The sequence below is a fragment of the Podarcis bocagei genome, assembly GCF_964188305.1.
Source record: "Podarcis bocagei genome assembly, chromosome: 13".
NCBI classification, from domain to species: Eukaryota; Metazoa; Chordata; class Lepidosauria; order Squamata; family Lacertidae; genus Podarcis; species Podarcis bocagei.
The window spans coordinates 55,226,108-55,246,521 of NC_138138.1; the positions used below are offsets into that span (position 1 = coordinate 55,226,108).

General features: G+C 47.1%; 1 protein-coding gene across 2 annotated transcripts; it reads right to left on the reverse strand.

Moving 5' to 3' along the window:
• Nucleotides 1–1,216: 1,216 nt before the first annotated feature.
• On the reverse strand, nucleotides 1,217–20,204 carry LOC308572204 (asialoglycoprotein receptor 1-like). Of its 2 annotated transcripts, none has more exons than XM_081168177.1 (9): nucleotides 20,077–20,204; nucleotides 15,805–15,900; nucleotides 13,391–13,513; nucleotides 11,169–11,264; nucleotides 10,113–10,184; nucleotides 7,826–7,918; nucleotides 5,300–5,448; nucleotides 4,139–4,245; nucleotides 1,217–1,456 (listed from the first exon to the last, which is right to left on the reverse strand). In XM_081168177.1, exons 2-9 carry the CDS (start codon nucleotides 15,836–15,838, stop codon nucleotides 1,312–1,314), a joined length of 819 nt encoding a protein of 272 aa, XP_081024303.1. In that variant the 5' UTR covers nucleotides 15,839–15,900; nucleotides 20,077–20,204; the 3' UTR covers nucleotides 1,217–1,311. The 2 variants fall into 2 exon arrangements, with proteins under 2 accessions (XP_081024303.1, XP_081024304.1); XM_081168178.1 differs by lacking the exon at nucleotides 20,077–20,204 and adding an exon at nucleotides 17,089–17,550.
• Between the last annotated feature and the right edge of the window lie 210 nt (nucleotides 20,205–20,414).

A 20,414-nucleotide genomic window follows, 5' to 3' on the forward strand; every position in this document is an offset into this window, starting at 1 on the left:
TGCAACATTTCGCCTTTCCCCTTCTTGCAGTACGCCAAAGGTTTTTAGGATGCCGTTGTCTTCACAGTAATAATACCGGTCATCGTGGTAAGATTGGGCCAAACCCCAGACCCCTATCCTGTTCATCATACCATTTTAAACAGTTTTCGCCCGCAAAGAGTCCTGGGAAACGTAGTTTGGTCACTGGGGCTGAGTGTGGTGAGGAGAGTCGTATTTCCCCCCATGGAACTACAATTCCCAGAGTCCCCCGGGAAGCGGCATTGAACTAGCATGGCTTCCCACCAAGGAATTCTGGGAGTATCAGGAGTTTTGAGATGCTTTGGTGGGGCACGGTCCCGAAAAAAGTTGGTCTAATCTATGCTGTGACTGCACTGCCTGATTGTAAAAACAAACAAATTCAAAGCTCGTTACCAAATCAATAAAATTATCGTGAAAGAAAAACGTTTTAAACATTCCCAAAATAATTAAGAATAAGAATATAACTCTTAGCAGCAAAACAACTACGGTGGTACCGTGGTTCTCAAACTTAATCCGTTCTGGAAGCCCGTTCCAAAACCAAAGCGTTCCGAAACCAAGGCACACTTTCCCATAGAAAGCTATGCAAAACGGATTAATCCGTTCCAGACTTCTAAAAACAACCCCTAAAACAGCAGTTTCACATGGATTTTACTATTTAAAGAGACCATTGATGCATAAAATGAAAGCAATACACAACGTACTGCAGTCACACAGTCAGTCAGTCGGTAGCTGAACTGGGTTCCACACAGTCACAAAAGAAAAAAGAGACGCAAAAACGCAAACGCAAAATAAATAGCAAAAATGGACAGATCTCAGCATAACACTCAAAACAAGCATAACACTCAAAACGGAGTATGTTCGGCTTCCGAAAAAGGTTCGCAAACTGGAACACGTACTTCGAGGTCTGCAGTGTTTGGGTTCCAAATTGTTTGAGAACCAAGGTACCACTGTACTTCAAAGTCATGTTTTTATACTATATTTTACGCTGCTTTTACACTTAAGTGTTTTAAATTTGTTGTTAGCCGCCCGGAGCCCATTTTTTGAACTGGGAAGGGCGGGATATAAATAAAAATCTATTATTATTATTATTATTATTATTTATAAAAGTCGACGCGGTTTGCCAAAAGGACAAAGCGATAAAATTACTGGTAAAAACCGTGAGAAACGGAAACGTTCCAGAAATAGACAAGGTGCCCCCTTTCTTTGCAAAATGGTTCTGTTTATTTGCTGTGGAAGAGGCCGAGCGGCCTGGCAAACTCCGTGGTCTCCATGCTGGCTGCTCTGTCTGGCGACTCAGCCGCTCATCTCGCACACCCAGTTGTAGCGGCGGTTACAGTTCTCGTTGCTCCATAGCCCGTCGCGGTAGAGATGGGCACAGTGGGCCGGGTGGTAGGGCATTTCGACGGAAAAGCTATCCGGTTCCCCGAGCCGCCAGTCTCTGCAACGAGAGCGCGATAGGAATTTTGAGGTCTTAGATATATGGTAACGTTCATAAGCGTACCAACCAAGCACGTACATAGATCAGCGCAGGAAGACCGGCCTGGAACCATTTTGATTCCCAAACTGAGCAAATGTTTTCTCTGCAAGGTCAAAGTGGGAAACCTCCCCATTGTCTCTTTCCTCACAAATCCTGTCTTAAAGGCACATTTAAGATATGAATATCAACAACCTCAGATATGCAGATGACACAACCTTGATGGCAGAAAGTGAGGAGGAATTAAAGAACCTTTGAATGAGGGTGAAAGAGGAGAGCGCAAAATATGGCTTGAAGCTCAACATAAAAAAAACGAAGATCATGGCCACTGGTCCCATCACCTCCTGGCAAATAGAAGGGGAAGAAATGGAGGCAGTGAGAGATTTTACTTTCTTGGGCTCCATGATCACTGCAGATGGTGACAGCAGCCACGAAATTAAAAGACGCCTGCTTCTTGGGAGAAAAGCAATGACAAACCTAGACAGCATCTTAAAAAGCAGAGACATCACCTTGCCAACAAAGGTCCGTATAGTTAAAGCTCTGGTTTTCCCTGTAGTGATGTATGGAAGTGAGAGCTGGACCATCAAGAAGGCTGATCGCCGAAGAATGGATGCTTTTGAATTCTGGTGCTGGAGGAGACTCTTGAGAGTCCCATGGACTGCAAGAAGATCCAACCTCTCCATTCTGAAGGAAATCAGCCCTGAGTGCTCACTGGAAGGACAGATCCTGAAGCTGAGGCTCCAAGACTTTGGCCACCTCATGAGAAGAGAAGACTCCCTGGAAAAGACCCTGATGTTGGGAAAGATGGAGGGCAGAAGGAGAAGGGGACGACGGAGGACGAGATGGTGGGACAGTGTTCTCGAAGCTACCAGCATGAGTTTGACCAAACTGCAGGAGGCAGCGGAAGACAGGAGTGCCTGGTGTGCTCTGGTCCAGGGGGTCACGAAGAGTCGGACATGGCTAAACGACTAAACAAGAACATCTGAGGGGTGGTCTTAGGTTACACCCCTTCTGTGATGTATGTACGATGTTTCTGTGGGTGGTCTTGATCTACAGGGTGGCAATTTCAAAAGTCTTTATAAGGCCTTGCGCGCCATTATTCTAGGTTTCTCCTCCCTCCTGCGTGTGGTGAGCGAGGACCCTGTTGCAACAGATCAATAAAGATCAGGCTTACTAGCTGCTTTGCTTCTCAATGTTCTCTTGTTGGCCTCTGTTATTTTCTCCTACCAATAGGGAAGCTACGTAAGGACTCTATATCTTGGATACCCCATAAGGGAAAAGGGCAATTTTCGTTTACAACAAGAAGAAGGAAGGGAAAATGGCAGCCCGAGCAAAACTGTCACGCACCTTGAATGCTCCTGCGAAGGTTCAAATCAGATCAGAGAGCCACATACAACAAAAAATAATATTTGGAATATACTGGACCCCATTAAAGGTAAAGATAAAGGGACCCCTGACCATTAGGTCCAGTCGTGGGCGACTCTGGGGTTGCGGTGCTCATCTTGCTTTACTGGCCAAGGGAGCCGGCGTACAGCTTCCGGGTCATGTGGTCAGCAGGACTAAGCCGCTTCTGGCGAACCAGAGCAGCGCACGGAAACGCCGTTTACCTTCCCGCGGGAGAGGTACCTATTTATCTACTTGCACTTTGACGTGCTTTTGAACTGCTAGGTTGGCAGGAGCAGGGACCGAGCAACGGGTGCTCACCCCGTCACGGGGATTCGAACCGCTGACCTTCTGATCGGCAAGTCCTAGGCTCTGTGGTTTAACCCACAGTGACACCTGCGTCCCACGTGCATGGGTAGAAGAATCTAAAAAGCCCAGGACACAAACTTTCATGGCCCACTAGAGGCTAGGGTGGCCCATGGACCAGAAGTTTTGTATTTAGTGATAACTCTGGAAGTCTGCACTTAGTTCTGACCAGACTAAGTCTCCTAGAGTAACATCCTTACCCCATCAACCGCCCTCCCCACACAAGGGGGCGCCGCCACCACCCACTTTGGGCAACTGAGAAAAATGGCAGTCTAGGGTGTCACGAGGCTGCTGCTCTATGGTTTCGCCGGAGCGTCTTGTGGGTTTGGGGCTCGGAGGGGCAGTGCTCACCTGGAGTACTGTGTCAGACCTCACCTGGAGTACTGTGTCCAGTTCTGGGCACCACAATTCAAGAAGGACACTGACAAACTGGAACGTGTCCAGAGGAGGGCAACCAAAATGGTCAAAGGCCTGGAAACGATGCCTTATGAGGAACGGCTAAGGGAGCTGGGCATGTTTAGCCTGGAGAAGAGGAGGTTAAGGGGTGATATGATAGCCATGTTCAAAGCTATAAAAGGATGTCACATAGAGGAGGGAGAAAGGTTGTTTTCTGCTGCTCCAGAGAAGCGGACACGGAGCAATGGATCCAAACTACAAGAAAGAAGATTCCACCTAAACATTAGGAAGAACTTCCTGACAGTAAGAGCTGTTTGACAGTGGAATTTGCTGCCAAGGAGTGTGGTGGAGTCTCCTACTTTGGAGGTCTTTAAGCAGAGGCTTGACAACCATATGTCAGGAGTGCTCTGATGGTGTTTCCTGCTTGGCAGGGGGTTGGACTCGATGGCCCTTGTGGTCTCTTCCAACTCTAGGATTCTAGGATTCTAGGGTCAAACTCACATTCTGCGGATGGTGTAGCCCGTCCCATCCACCCACTTCCAGACGCCGCTAGCCATGGTCAAGCCAATCCAGGTGTTCCGGGGCTTTGTGAGCTGGGCCACAAATTGCTGGCGAGAGAGAGAGGAAAGAAGAAAAAAGTGGTGTCACCGGGGGCAGATTGCGGTTTTAGTTGGTGCTATTAATTGCATTTCTTGGGGTTCGTCCATAGTTCCTTTCGCACTTCCTAGGAAAAATCCATGTGATTTAGCGTTGGATCGGAACAAACATCCGTTGCATTTTCCACGGTTTGCTGTTTGTCCCAATTCAGCAGTAATAATAATCAATCAATCAATCAATCAATCAATCAATCTTCACTACGGTCCAGAGACCCAACAAATTGTTACAAAGCAATGCACAATTCAGACATGATTTCTTATTTATACCCCGCACATCTGGCTGAGTTTCCCCAGCCACTCTGCGCAGCCCCCAACAGAAAACACAATAAAATTTCCAACATTAAAAACATCCCTGAACAGGGCTGCCTTCAGAAAGTCAGATACAGTGGTACCTCTAGATTCAAACAGGATCCGTCCTGGAGCCCCGTTCGCATCTAGAAACAAATGTAACCCGTGTCTGTGCGTGTTACGTTTCAGCGCTTCTGCGCATATGCGTGACATCATTTTGAGCGTCTGCACATGTGGCGAAACCCGGAAGTAACGCGCTCCGTTACTTCCGGGTTGCCGTGAAGTGCAACTCGAACGCGCCCATCTCGAAGCACATTCAACCTGAGGTATGACTGTAGTTGTTTATTTCCTTGACATCTGACGGGAGGGCGTTCCACAGGGCGGGCGCCACCACCGAGAAGGCCCTCAGCCTGGTTCCCTGTCACCTCACTTCTCGCAGCCAGAAGGCCCTCGGCGCTAGACCCAGGTGTCCGGGGTGGAGATGCTCCTTCAGGTCTACTGGGCCTTTGAGGCCATTTAGGGCTTTCAAGGTCAGCGCCAACACTTTGAATTGTGTTCGGAAATGTACTGGGAGCCAATGCAGATCTCTCAGGACTGGTGTTATGTGGTCTCGGCGGCCGCTCCCAGTCCCCAGTCTGGCTGCCGCATTCTGGATTAGTTGCAGTTTCCGGGTCACCTTCAAAGGTGTTTCTCCCGCCTAGAGTTTGGGCCAACTTACCTGCTCCAGGTAGCTGGTGATGATGACCAGGTGAGCATCTTTATCTTCGCAGTCCAACTTGGCTTCGTCCCAAGACTTGTCCGTTTTGGAGAGCCAGTAGCAGCTGCGACTAAACGGAAGCCAACCTTTGAGGCAGCAGTGGCTTCCCACTTGGGGGGGGGGGTAAAGAATGACAGAGAGGTCAAACTCTGATCCACACTGCCTTACGAAAAAGAGTTGGCAGGTGAAGATCGCTTTGAGGATTTGCAAGGCATTCCTTCGGTGGCTTCCCCCTATGGGATAGCTGGTAAAAACTTCACAGAACCATAGAATCGTATACAGTGGTACCTTGGTTCTCGAACTTAATCCGTTCCGGAATCCCGTTCCGGAATCCCGTTCCAAAACCAAAGCGTTCCAAAACCAAGGCACCCTTTCCCATAGAAAGTAACGCAAAACGGATTAATCCGTTCCAGACTTTTAAAAACAACCCCTTAAAAAACAGCAACTAACGAAACCATAAACTGAAAGCAGTAATCAATGTACTGTACTATAAAATAAATAGGACAGTATTGTAGATGATAAAAAATTTAAAAAATAATAATTCTTAGCTGCACTAATCAGAGTCCTTGTTTGGATTTGGGGCTTTTATCCGTTTCCGCAGTCACACAATCTATCACAATCAGGAGCTGAACTGGGTTCCACACAGTCACAAAAACAAATGAACCGAAAAAGCCTCAAAAACGAAAACGCCAAATAAATAGCAAAAACAAAAGCGCCAAATATAGCGGTACCTTGGTTCTCAAAGTCTGTTTGACTTCCGAAATGTTCAAAAACCAAGGCACAGCTTCTGATTGGTGCAGGCGCCCTGGAAACAATAGCTGACAGCTGCATTGGACGTTCGGCTTCTGAGAAACGTTTGAAAACCGGAACATGTACTTCTGGATTTTCTGTGTTTGGGAACCAAGGTACTGCTGTAGTTGGAAGGGACACCAAAGCTCATCTAGTCCAACCCCCCTGGAATGTAAGAATCTCAGCGGAAGCTTTCCTGACAGATGGCCACCCAACCTCTGCTTAAAATGACCACAAAGGAAAGAGAGGGAGACCGTTCCACTTTCAAACAGCTCTTAATGTAAGGAAATCCTTCCCGATGTTTAGTCTTGTCACTTGAAGCCACGGGTTTGAGTCCTGCCCTCCACAGCAGGAGAAAACAAGCTCGCTCCATGGGGCAGACCTTGAGATATTTGAAGATGGCTCTCGTATCTCCTCTCAGTCTCCTCTTTTCCAGGCTAAACACACCCAGCTCCCTCAACTGTTCCTCATACGGCTTGTTTTCCAAACCCTCGGTCACCTTGGTTGCCCTGCTCTGCACACCTTCCAGCTTGTCCATCTCCTCTTTAAAATGGGGTGCCCAGAACCCAAACGGAGAACGAGGTCATTTGGAGTATTTGAAAGACAGGTTCCCCAATATGTGCTCTAATCCGCTGAAGAAGCCACTTCCCACTATTATTATTATTATTATTATTATTATTATTATTATTATTATTTCGTACCGCCCTTCATCCAAGGATCACAGGGCAATTTGCAAGATAAAAACACCGAAATGCACACTTGATGACTTGGAGATGCTGAGAATAATAATAATAATAATAATAATAATAATAATAATAATAATAATAATAATAATAATAATAATAATAATAATAATAATTTATTAATACCCCTCCCATCTGACTGAGTTTCCCCAGCCACTCTGGGCGGCTCCCAATCGAGTGTTAAAAACAATACAGCATTAAATATTAAAAACTTCCCTAAACAGGGCTGCCTTCCGATGTCTTTTAAAGATAGGATAGCTACTTATTTCCTTCACATCTGGAGGGAGGGTGTTCCACAGGGCGGGAGCCACCACCAAGAAGGTCCTCTGTCTGGTTCCCTGTAACTTGGCTTCTCGCAATGAGGGAACCACCAGAAGGCCCTCGGAGCTGGACCTCAGTGTCCGGGTAGAACGATGGAGGTGGAGACGCTCCTTCAGGTATACTGGCTTTTGAGGCCGTTTAGGGCTTTCAAGGTCAGCACCAACATTTTGAATTGTGCTCGGAAACGTCCTGGGAGCCAATGAAGGTCTTTCAAGACCAGTGTTATGTGGTCCCGGCAGCCGCTCCCAGTCCCCAGTTCTGGCTGCCGCATTCTGGATTAATTGCAGTTTCCGGGTCACCTTCAAAGGTAGCCCCACGTAGAGCGCATTGCAGTAGTCAAAGCGGGAGATAACCAGAGCATGCACCACTCTGGCGAGACAGTCCGCGGGCAGGGAGGGTCTCATCCTGCGCACCAGATGGAGCTGGTAGACAGCCACCCTGGACACAGAACTGACCTGCGCCTCCATGGACAGCGGTGAGTCCAAAATGACTCCCAGGCTGCGCACCTGGTCCTTCAGGGGGACAGTTGCCCCATTCAGGACCAGGGAATTATTGCATGATCCCCCTTTCCACAGTTATGCACACCCCTTTTCCAGACAGACGCTTGAGCGCTGCTCCCCGATTAATTCCTGACCTGTCTTGTTGCTTTTAATGCTCTCCACTTCGCAATTCTGGGTCCGCACGCTGGTCCGCAGTTTAGAGATCTGCTCCTGGAACTGGGTCTTCACTGGATCAGGCCAAAGGGAAATGAGGGTCATTCAGTATGAGTCTTCTTGAGGCCCCCCCCCAAACAAATCTTCAAGGACTGACCGTTTTCTAAGCAAAGGGCTTTTAAATGGGCTATGCTGTTTTCGTTACCTGCATTTTAAAGATTTGTTTTCTCACATGGTTTTAATTTTGTTATGGCTTAATTGCTTTTTAACATAGCTGTCATCTTTCCCCTTTTCTTGCGAGGAATCCTATTCGGAATAAGGGAATTTCCCTTAAAAAAAGGAAAACGTTGGCAGCTATGCTTTTTAACCATTATCTCTTATGTGTTTTTAGATTTTTGTATTCCATATACTTTTTGTAGACAATAACTACCTCGGGCACCGGAAAATGTGGGATATAAAATTAGTAGTAGTAGTAGTAAGGTAAAGGTAAAGGGACCCCTGACCATTAGGTCCAGTCGTGGCCGACTCTGGGGTTGCGGCGCTCATCTCACTTTATTGGCCAAGGGAGCCGGCATACAGCTTCCGGGTCATGTGGCCAGCATGGCTAAGCCGCTTCTGGTGAACCAGAGCAGCGCACGGAAATGCCGTTTACCTTCCCGCCGGAGTGGTACCTATTGATCTACTTGCACTTTGACGTGGTTTCGAACTGCTAGGTTGGCAGGAGTTGGGACCGAGCAACGGGAGCTCACCCCGTCGTGGGGATTCGAACCACCGACCTTCTGATCAGCAAGCCCTAGGCTCAGTGGTTTAACCCACAGCGCCACCTAGTAGTAGTAGTATACTGCCCTATATCCGCACGTCTCAGGGCTGTTCGCAGCATAAGATCACAATATAAAATCACAAAACGTGTAATCAAATTGAAAATGAAAATAATCCATAATGACTTGGAAAAAATGTTTAAAAGTACGTCGTCGTCCCCTAAAATAAACCAGTCTCCTTTTTGTTGGGGAATAATTCAGATGGAAATTCCCAGGTGTCAAAAAAGGTTATTTATGTATGTCACTACTGCCCCAAAATGGAAAACGATCAAGGTCCCAAACAAAGAAGAATGGCAACTTAAACTGATGGAATATGCGCAGCTTATGAACCTAACATATAGAATATCTTAAGAAGTGTGCATGCACACGAAAGCTCATACCAATAACTAACTTAGTTGGTCTCTAAGGTGCTACTGGAAGGAACTTTTTTATTTTATTTTATTTATTTTATTTTATTTTGAATATAGAATAAGAGAACAAGAAGAACATACGTTTAAAGAAGATTAGAAAATTATTGAATATATGGGGGGGACTGCTTACACTTGAAAACATTGGCAGCATTAAGATAAATTCAGCAGTGTAAATATGTTTTGATGGATGTTAATAATGGAATACTGAACGGTTTGGTTTTGTGGATGTAATAATGGACTACTGAATGGTTTAGTAAAATATGAAGGGATTTATGATATGCAAAATGAGCCATGGAGAGAAGAAGGGAAATCACTGATATTTTAAGGTTGTTTAAATGAGCGTTCTAAATTGTGAAACAGAAAAATTAATAAAAATTATATTAAAAAAGAAAATGAAAACAACCCAATAACACACACATACACACACAATTTTAAAAGGGCATTGTATATCAATTAACCAAAGGCTTCGTTGAAGAGGAACCTTTTTGCCTGGTGCCTAAAGTTGTATAATGAAGGGGTAACATTATTAGAAAGTGACGCAGGTGGCGCTGTGGGTTAAACCACAGAGCCTTGGGCTTGCCAATCAGAAGGTCAGCGGTTTGAATCCCCGCGACGGGGTGAGCTCCCGTTGCTCGGTCCCAGCTCCTGCCAACCTAGCAGTTCGAAAGCACGTCCAAGTGCAAGTGGATAAATAGGTACCACTCCAGCGGGAAGGTAAATGGCGTTTCTGTGCGCTGCTCTGGTTCACCAGAAGCGCCTTAGTCCTGCTGGCCATATGACCCCGAAGCTGGACGCCGGCTCCCTCGGCCAATACAACGAGATGAGCGCCGCAACCCCAGAGTTGTCCACGACTGGACCTAACGGTCAGGGTCCCTTTACCTTATCATTATTAGAAATAATAATAGCAGCAACAAAATAGTTACTAACCTAAATTAATAACTAAAAAGTACAGCCTGCCCACATTCAGGTGCAACCACCACCTCCCCTCACACGGGGGGGGGACCCACATCTGTCTCACAGCTGCTTCTGCGCGGACGTACCTTCCTTCGCCTCTTCGGTCAGGTTTTGCACCATATGTTCAATCTTCACCAGTTGCTTCAAATCTTCTGCCTCTGGAACCAGCAGAAAGAGGTGAGGTTGGGGAAAATGGTTTGGGGATGTTGCAGGAATTTATGTACAGGTTGGGGGGTGTTTGCCCCTCCAGCAGATATCACGCACATGCAGCCCACTACCAAAACCAGCACAATCGCTTTTTTGGCTTTTGTGATTTGTCCCCACAAAACACTTCATCTCAGTTTCTTCCTGTCTATTCAAAGGGCCTTTGCTGCACAACACCAAATGCAAGAATTCACTGATAAATGGATCTATATACTGGCTCACTGGGAAAACTTCAGAAATTCATCTAGACAGGTGAGCTCAGCTCCTCAGCAGCCCCTCTGCCTGAGTGATGATCCCTGGCATCCTGATACCTGAGTGCCAGACAGGTAGCCATTCCAGAAAGAACAAACCCAGATGAAGAGAAAAGGGTGGGATTCACTTGGCTGGGAAACAGGGAAATGTAAAGATCTCTTTTCTTACACTTGATGGGTGTTTGGCGGAGGGCAAGGGGAACCATGGGGCAGGGTCCAGGATGCTCAGATTATGGCCACCAGACCTCCCCTTTCATGATGTAACCGTGATGTAGTTTGGGGGGGTGTAACATGGGGATTAGGTAAAGGTAAAGGGACTCCTGACCATTAGGTCTTGCCAATCAGAAGGTCGGCGGTTCGAATCCCCGCAACGGGGTGAGCTCCCGTTGCTCGGTCCCTGTTCCTGCCAACCTAGCAGTTCAAAAGCACCTCAAAGTGCAAGTAGATAAATAGGTACCACTCTGGCGGGAAGGTAAACGGCGTTTCCATGCGCTGCTCTGGTTCGCCAGAAGCGGCTTAGTCATGCTGGCCACATGACCCGGAAGCTGCACGCTGGCTCCCTCGGCCAATAAAGCGAGATGAGCGCCGCAACCCCAGAGTCGGTCACAACTGGACCTAATGGTCAGGGGTCCCTTTACCTTTACCTTTACCTTACACTTGGAAAGAACATCTGCTTCCTGGACTCACCCTTCTTTTTCAGAGCGGTGATCTCCGCCGAGACCGTGCGGTTGATGCCTTTCAAAGTCTCCTCCATTCCTTTCAATTCACCGACAGATTTCCGACCTGGGGAGAGGGAGCAAAGTTCAAAACTCCCATTCTTCTAGGCGCCTTTTGCTTTTTAAAAATATTTTTAATTAATTTCATTAATTAATTTTTAATTAATTTCATTAATAAGAATCCAATATGTTCTGACAAAGGGTGGTAGATGAATTTAATAAGCCCACCAATCAAAGCGGCTGATGGGGCGCCGGTGGGGGGGTGTCAGTCGATCTGAAAGGTAAACTGGTCCTAAATGGTTGTGTTCTTTTTAAAAAAACATATTTTTTATTAAATTTTTCCATATTTCATTTAATTCAGTATACATATTCACAACTTACATTATTTGCTCAAAGTGAGCTTTGATTTCTATCTCTCTTTCTGACATCCCTATAGCCTATAACATATCTTTCGCATTCTCATAATCACTTCTTTATCTATAATCACCTTAAGAAATCACATTCTTATTTATAAATCAGCATCTTAAATTCACTTTACAAAACATTTCACGTTAATGCTACAAACGTTTTTAAATGAGTTCAATTTTCTTTCAGATAATGAATAAATTTGCTCCAGTCCTTTTGATATTTTTCTTCCTAATTCTCCCCGTCAGCTTCGTCAACTCCACAAATTCTACCATTTTTATTCTCCAGTCTTCCAATGTAGGGAGTTTTCGCTGCTTCCACCTTTGAGCCAGGAGGATTCTCGCTGCCGTTGTGGCATACATAAATAGATTTACATCTTTTTTATAAATTTCTCCATCAATTAGCCCTAATAAGAATGCCTCTGGTTTTTTGCCGAAATTATATTTTAGCATCTTTTTTAATTCATTGTAGATAATATCCCAGAAAGCCTTAACCTTAACACAGGACCACCACATATGTAGGAAGTTCCCTTCCTTCACCTAACATTTCCAACATAATTTACCTGACACCTAAATGGTTGCATTCTTCTGAGTTCGCCACCCCACAATCGTGGACTCCACACCTGGCTGTCGAATGGGGGGTCCCCCTTTTGCCAGGGGGTACCCTGGTGGCACAGAGCCTAGGGCTTGCCGATCAGAAGGTCGGCGGTTCGAGTCCCCGCGACAGGGTGAGCTCCCATTGCTTTCTCCCAGCTCCTGCCCACTTGGCAGTTTGAAAGCACGTCAAAGTGCAAGTAGATAAATAGGTACCGCTCTGGCGGGAAGGTGTAGCAGGAAACCCCCTCCCCCAATCATTCAGTTTGTACAAACTTCACACACACTCACACACTACATACGCTACGCTTCTGTTATAAATTCATAGAAAATCAACCATACATCGGATTTGCACTGTTCCACTTTTATTTTACTCCATGAAGGAAGGACTACAAAACGGGGAAGGTTTGATACAGGGCAGCCATAATCCCTTCAGCATCCCAGCACATCCACAGGAGCCCTGCCCAGTTGCTATGTCAACCCTGATGGTCCTAGACAGAAGACCATCAAGATCACAAAGAACTTGCATATGGGAGTGGATTCTGTATGGACTGGAACAAAGGACAATAATCAGCTCTTCCCTCTGGGGGCAGGAAACTGCGACTACCTTTTGTCACCTGGAAAGTACTCATGGGGAGGGGGAAAGGGGGAACCAGCCAGGTGACAGGACACTCAGGTTACCACCACAACTCCCCCCTCAACCCCTCCTTTCTGTAATGTATGCATGATGTTTCTGGGGGTGGGCTTGATCTACAGGGTGGGAATTTCAAAAGTTTTTATAAGGTCTTGCACACCATCTTTCTGGGTCTTTCCTCTCTCTTGCAAGTGAGAGGAACACCCTGTTTCAACAGTTCAATAAAGGCCAAGCCTACAGGCTGCTGATTTGCTCCAATTTACTCTGGTTGGTGTCTTTACTTTTTGTCCAAGGGAGCCCTCGGATTTTTCTGGAAACAAAGGTAAACGGCGTTTCCGTGCGCTGCTCTGGTTCACCAGAAGCGGCTCAGTCCTGCTGGCCACATGACCCGGAAGCTGGACGCAGGCTCCCTTGGCCAATAAAGCGAGATGAGCGCCGAAACCCCAGAGTCAGTCACGACTGGACCTAATGGTCAGGGGTCCCTTTACCTTTATCTTTACCCCTCATTGCCACACCCGCACCCGAGGAGCCGGATATCTCACCCGCTGAGCCACTACTCACCCGTTAAGCCGAACACGGCGACGGCAATGGTGAAGACACAGACGAGTCCCAGCAGGATGAACACCAGGCGGTGGCCAGGGCAGACGCGCCGTCCCCAGGAGTCCGAGGGGCGCAGGCCGAATTCTGCAGGGATAAAGAAGCTTTTTCAGCCTTTTCCTGCCTTACCACCTTGTCCACGTGCGGTGCTGGAGGAGACTCTTGAGAGTCCCATGGACTGCAAGAAGATCCAACCTCTCCATTCTGAAGGAAATCAGCCCTGAGTGCTCACTGGAAGGACAGATCCTGAAGCTGAGGCTCCAAGACTTTGACCACCTCATGAGAAGAGGAGACTCCCTGGAAAAGACCTGATGTTGGGAAAGATGGAGGGCACAAGGAGAAGGGGACGACGGAGGACGAGATGGTGGGACAGCGTTCTGGAAGCGACCAGCATGAGTCTGACCAAACTGCAGGAGGCAGTGGAAGACAGGAGGGCCTGGCGTGCTCTGGTCCAGGGGGTCACCAAGAGGCGGACACGACTAAACGACTAAACAACAACAAAGAACATAGGTTGGCAAACTAATTCCCCGGGGGCCAGATCTGGCCCAATCGCCTTCTCAGTCCGGCCCACGGACGGTCCAGGAATCAGCGTGTTTTTATATGAGTCGAATGTGTCCTTTTATTTAAAATGCATCTCTGGGTTATGTGTGGGGCATAGGAATTCGTTAATTTCCCCCACAAAAAAATATAGTCCGGCCCACCACAAGGTCTGAGGGACGGTGGACCGGACCCCTGCTGAAAAAGTTTGCTGACCCCTGTCCAAGTATTTCAGAGTTGGATGGGACCCCCACAGGTCATCTAACCGAACCCCAAGCCATGCAGAAATTACAGCGGAAGAATCCCTTACAGGTGGCCATCCGACCTCTGGGCTAATCTACACCAGTCAATTAAAACATTTAAAATGTGTTATAGGCAACGCTTTCGCTTTTGGATAGCGTTTAGCTCAGCAGCAAAAACAGCCGTCGCCTGGCCCTAAAGGGTTAACTTTGGGTGAATCACCAATGTGATTGGAATTCCTTCCAGTAGCACCTTAAAGACCAAAGGTGCTACTGGAAGGAATTTTTTTATTTTGACTATGGCAGACCAACACGGCTACCTATCTGTGATTGGAATTGTAAATGACAGACTCCTCAATGTGCCAGCAGAGGGCACTATAGAGCAGAGATGTCGACGAGAAATTACATTGAGAGCCACTATACTGTTTTTTAATGCGTTTTTTTCCAGATCGGTGTAGATCCAGCCTCAGTCTAAGATCCTGCGCAGAAGGAGATTCCTGCATCTTTGCCAACAAGGATTTAAAGAGCAGATCTTTATCCCAGTACTGAAACGAAATCTTGAATTGTTTTTAAATGTGAGTGTTGCTTTTATATATGGAATTGGTTTATAGATGGAACTGTTTTTCTTTTTTATATACAGTGGTACCTCAGGTTAAGTACTTAATTCGTTCTGGAGGTCTGTTCTTAACCTGAAACTGTTTTTAACCTGATGCACCACTTTAGCTAATGGGACTTGCCAATCAGAAGGTCGGCGGTTTGAATCCCCACGACGGGGTGAGCTCCTGTTGCTCAGTCCCTGCTCCTGCCAACCTAGCAGTTCGAAAGCACGTCAAAGTGCAAGTAGATAAATAGGTACCGCTCCGGCGGGGAGGTGAATGGTGTTTCCGTGCGCTGCTCTGGTTCGCCAGAAGCGGCTTAGTCATGCTGGCCACATGACCCGGAAGCTGTACGCCGGCTCCCTCGGCCAGTAAAGCGAGATGAGCGCCACAACCCCAGAGTCAGCCACAACTGGACCTAATGGTCAGGGGTCCTTTATCTCGGGTTAAGAACTTAATTTGTTCCGGAGGTCCGTTCTTAACCTGAAACTGTTCTTAATCTGAAGCACCACTTTAGCTAATGGGGCCTCCTGCTGCCGCCGCGCAATTTCTGTTCTCATCCTGAAGCAAAGTTCTTAACCCGAGGTACTATTTCTGGGTTAGCGGAGTCTGTAACCTTAAGCGTATGTAACCTGAAGCATATGTAACCTGAGGTACCACTGTATTAACCTGTGTTTTATACACACACACACACACACACACACACACACACACACACACACTGTTTTTGGACCTTTTTTGGGGTTGCATCCACTTTCTAAACTCCTGGGTATGTTTTCCTGGTTAAGAATATTTTTCACAGGCGCCGTTCAAGTTCCCACCTGATATCAATTGGCAGGGAGTTCCAAAGGTGCCGCCACATAAAAAAAGATTGATTTTTTACAGAAGTGGAATGGGTTTTTATGTGGCACCGTCGCTTGGGCGCATACGGGGTAAGAAATATGGTGAAATACACAAGATGAGTGTTTGCAAAAGACAGAGAAACAGGATGGACAGAGAAACGTACCTCCGCTGTTCCGATCCTCCTCCTTGTCCTCCATATTTGGGGACCTAGTGTCTTTGCGACGCTTGATCACTCGGGGTCAGAGAGGGCATGAGAAACCTGGAACCAGAAGGATGGGATTTTGAAGGCAAAAATCCTGCCCCCTGCAACATAAATCTTGGCTACATCCATGCTTTCAAAGTACAGTAGTGGATTTCTCTGAGTTTATAGTAACAAACCAACCCACCTCAAAGTCAATAGATCCCACAAGCCAGACGTCTGTCCAGCTCCCTCCCAGTTGATTTAGGCCAGATATTGGCAAGGCAAAGTCCAAAACGCCGCCTTCAAATTGGGAAATTCCTCGTCATCAGACACACAGATTTAAAATACACAGATTAATAACCACATCCTCAATCATTAACACAGGCTCTCTCTAAAAACGAAATAAAACAGGCACTGGGCTTGGGGTGGTGGTTTAACGCCCCAAAAGGAAGAGCAGGATGTTAATTGCTGCAGCCATCAGATTAAACGTATTTCACTGAAATTAGTTTCCAAATAGGCTGCGATTCCAAAGAGTTCGCAACCACAATCCATTTTAATTCTTTGCATTATTTCAGCCGGAAAAACCCTGGGGTCTCAGTTTGACAAGAATTTCGGCTTCCTTGCATTAACCCGGAGCTAAGATTTAAGTGAAAACATTGGCTACTGATGACCACAATTGTTTGATATCGACGCACTGAAATTTCCAAATGGGGGAAAAACTGATTTAATGCCCTAGAGTTGGCGAAGACACCTCAAAATTCAACGCCCAAAATTACTGCGCTAAAGAGAAAACAAAACTGAGCTACAGAATATTTCCTGGTGGTGGGGAAAACACACAAAACAGACTGCAATCTGAATGTTTGATTTTCCAATATGAGCAAATGGATTTGTTTCAGACCCAGATATTTTTCACCCTGCTAGGAGTCGTCTGGAACGTAAGAGCACGAGAAGAACTCTGCAGGATCAGGCCCGTGGCCCATCGAGTCCAGGATCCTGTTCTCACAGTGGCCAACCAGATGCCCATCGTAGGAAACCCGCGATCAGGATTCGAACACGAGACCCGCTCTCCCCTCTTGTGGTTGGATTCAGAAGTCTTGGCGGCAGGGCACAGGCATTCTGCCTAGTAGCCACCAATAGCCCTCTCCATTAATTCTCTTTTAAAGCCGTCACTGCCTCCAGTGGCAGGGAGTTCCGCAGTCCAACTCTGCGCTGAATCTGCAATGTTCAGCTGCCTCGAATGCCCATGCATATAAATGTTATACAAACCTCTTCTCACGTCCCGTTCGCTCTCCTTTTTCTCCAAACTCAGAAGTCCCAAACACTGCAATTTTTCCTTACTCAGAGGTCGCTCCTCAGCTCCCCCAACACTTCCCTTTCAGAAAAAACCCACAAGCGGAGATAAAATTCTCGAGCTGGACACACGTGGGGGGGAAACACAACGATCCGTTTCTCCCGACTGCGTCCAGATTTTTGGAACCAATCGATGCTTCTACGGCTCCGGCAAATGGATCGTTATCTCCTCAAAAGGACTGACAGGCAGCCCTTGGGATTGGCTCCCAAAGGGAGTTGAAGCGTCGGGCCAAAAGGGATCCAGCGGTCATCTAGCCCAACCCCGTGCTGTTGCAGGATTTTTCCCAGACAGACACGGGTTCAACAAGTAAGGTCCGATTTATTGACTGCACAGGGGTCCAGTGAGATACATCTGAAAAGGCTGGAAGCCTCGATTAGCGGCTGGGGGCTGCTTTTATAGTGAAAGACTATAAAACCTCCTACAGGGTTATTTCAGAAATGGGGAACCTCTATCAGGCAGGCAAAAATTTAAAAAGCGGAACTATACTCATGCAGGCAAGAGAAACAGAACTTTTTTAGCTTCCCTTCCTGTCCTGTATGCCCCAAACTGTGAGCACGTGAAGATTTTTCGTTGAAACTGCTGATCTGTGCAAGTTTAAAAACAGACACTACAGTGGTACCTCCATTTACGAACTTAATCCATTCCGGGTGTACCTTCTTAAACTGAAACCGTTCTTAAACTGAGGCGCGCTTTCCCTAATGAGGTGCCCTTCCAAAGTTCGGGTTCCGTTCTTAGACCGAGGTAAAGTTCACAAACCGGGACACTGTTTCCGGAGTTTGTAAACCGGACTGTTCTTAAAACCGAGGTGCCACTGTAGTTAGCTCACCCCATCTGAAAGGGTGTCAGGCTTCTTGCCATAGTTGGCTTATTATACAGTGGTACCTTGGGTTAGGGACGCAGGTGGCGCTGTGGGTTAAACCACAGAGCCTAGGACTTGCTGATCAGAAGGTCGGCAGTTCGAATCCCCGCAATGACGGGGTGAGCTCCCGTTGCTCGGTCCCTGCTCCTGCCAACCTAGCAGTTCGAAAGCACGTCAAGTGCAAGTAGATAAATAGGTACCGCTCCGGCGGGAAGATAAACGGCATTTCCGTGCGCTGCTCTGGTTCGCCAGAAGCGGCTTAGTCACGCTGGCCACATGACCCGGAAGCTGTACACCGGCTCCCTCGGCCAATAAAGTGAGGTGAGCACCACAATCCCAGAGTCGGCCGCAACTGGACCTAATGGTCAGGGGTCCTTTACCTCGGGTTAAGAACTTAATTCGTTCCGGAGGTCCGTTCTTAACCTGAAACTGTTCTTAACCTGAAGCACCACTTTAGCTAATGGGGCCTCCCGCTGCCGCTGGAGAACGATTTCTGTTCTCATCCTGAAGCAATGTTCTTAACCCGAGGTACTATTTCTGGGTGAGCGGAGTCTGTAACCTGAAGCGTATGTAACCTGAAGCGTCTGTAACCCGAGCTACCACTGTATCACAAACATCCTGTCTCCATCACTTCCCACTCTGTGGAATCAAAACATATGTGAAAGACAACAATCCCGCGACTGCAGTCACGGAGCAGGAATTCTAACAATCTCTGCCCTCTCCTGCTTGCACGCAAGTAGGAGTTGGGATCGGGGCTGCTCCGATAGGCAGCATGGAGCCGCCCTTCACAGCTTAGTTTCTGGGGTCAAGGAAGGTGGAGGCAGCCCGGAAACTCCATCTGAGAGCCTCTGCACCACCATCACATGGGGACTTCCGAGCAGCTCCTGAAGCCAGCCAGAGCCCAACTGCTCCGGGCTGCTGAGACTGCCACTGCTGCATTTCCTGGGGACATTAGATGAAATCCGGGGACATTCCCGGGATGGAATTTCTTCCAGGACTTATTCGCAAATCCGGGGACTGTCCCCAGGAAACGGGGGCGCCTGGTAACCCTAGGGTAGAATGATAGAATCCTAGAGTTGGAAGAGACCACAAGGGCCATCGAGTCCAACCCCCTGCCAAGCAGGAAACACCATCAGAGCACTCCTGACATATGGTTGTCAAGCCTCTGCTTAACAAAGAGTAGAGGATCTACAGGCCAGAGGGGCTATAATAATAATAATAATTTAATAATAATTTAATAATAATAATTTAATAATAATTTAATAATAATAATAATAATAATAATAATAATAATAATAATAATAATAATAATAATAATAATATCTTTATTGTCATTGCCCCCATCGGGGACAACGAAATTACTTGACTGCTCCATAAAAACACTAATTAAACAATACAGTATAATACAGCAAGGGAGATTCGATGACTTTCAAAGTCCGGGCTTCCCATTCAGGGCCGAGATCGCTCTGGAGAAGAAGCCGTTCTTAAGACGGCTCGTTCTTGTCTTCATCGTCCTGTATCTCCGTCCCGACGGCAAGAGCTCGAAGAGACAGTGACCAGGATGCGATGGATCTTTTACTATGTCCCGTGCCTTCCTATGGCACCTTGTGGCATAAATCTGCTCTAAGGTGGAGAGTGGGCAGCCAACAATGCTCTCTGCTGCCTTAACAACCCTGCACAACCCCATCCTGTCCTGGGCAGTACAGCTTCCGTACCACACACATAAGCCATAAGTGAGCACGCTCTCAATGGCACAGTGATAGAAGGCAAGCAGCAGTTTCTGCAGAAGATGGTTTTTCCTTAGAATTCTCAAAAAGTACAGTCTCTGCTGCGCCTTCTTCACAAGCCCCCTTGTGTTGACACTCCAGGACAGATCCTCTTGTAATTCAATGCCCCAAAATCTGAACGTTGTTACCCTCTCCACACAGACCCCATCAATCAAAAGTGGCTGGACGTTGCTCTTCTGTCTCCTAAAGTCCACCACAAGCCACTCTGGGCGGCTTCCAACAAAGATTGAAAAGACATTAAAATACCTTCTTTTTACCTGTTTTTTCTGTCTCTCTATGGGTCCGTTTGCTGTCGCCCTTCCCCACGGAGACTTTCGCTATGGACTCCTCGCCCCCAATCTTTGAACTGTCAACACCGCTCATCTGCCATGCCCAAATTTAGAACTTTCCGGCTGCGGGGAAGGGAGAAATCCTTTTGCTGACTCCAACACAGCGAGCCCTGGACCCTGAGCCACAATACACAGGCCAACTTAAGCATGGCTAATAATGTTCTAACAACGTACCGTATTTTTTGCACCATAACACTCACTTTTTTCCTCCTAGAAAGTAAGGGGAAATGTCTGTGCGTGTTATGGAGCGAATGCCTGCGGGTGGC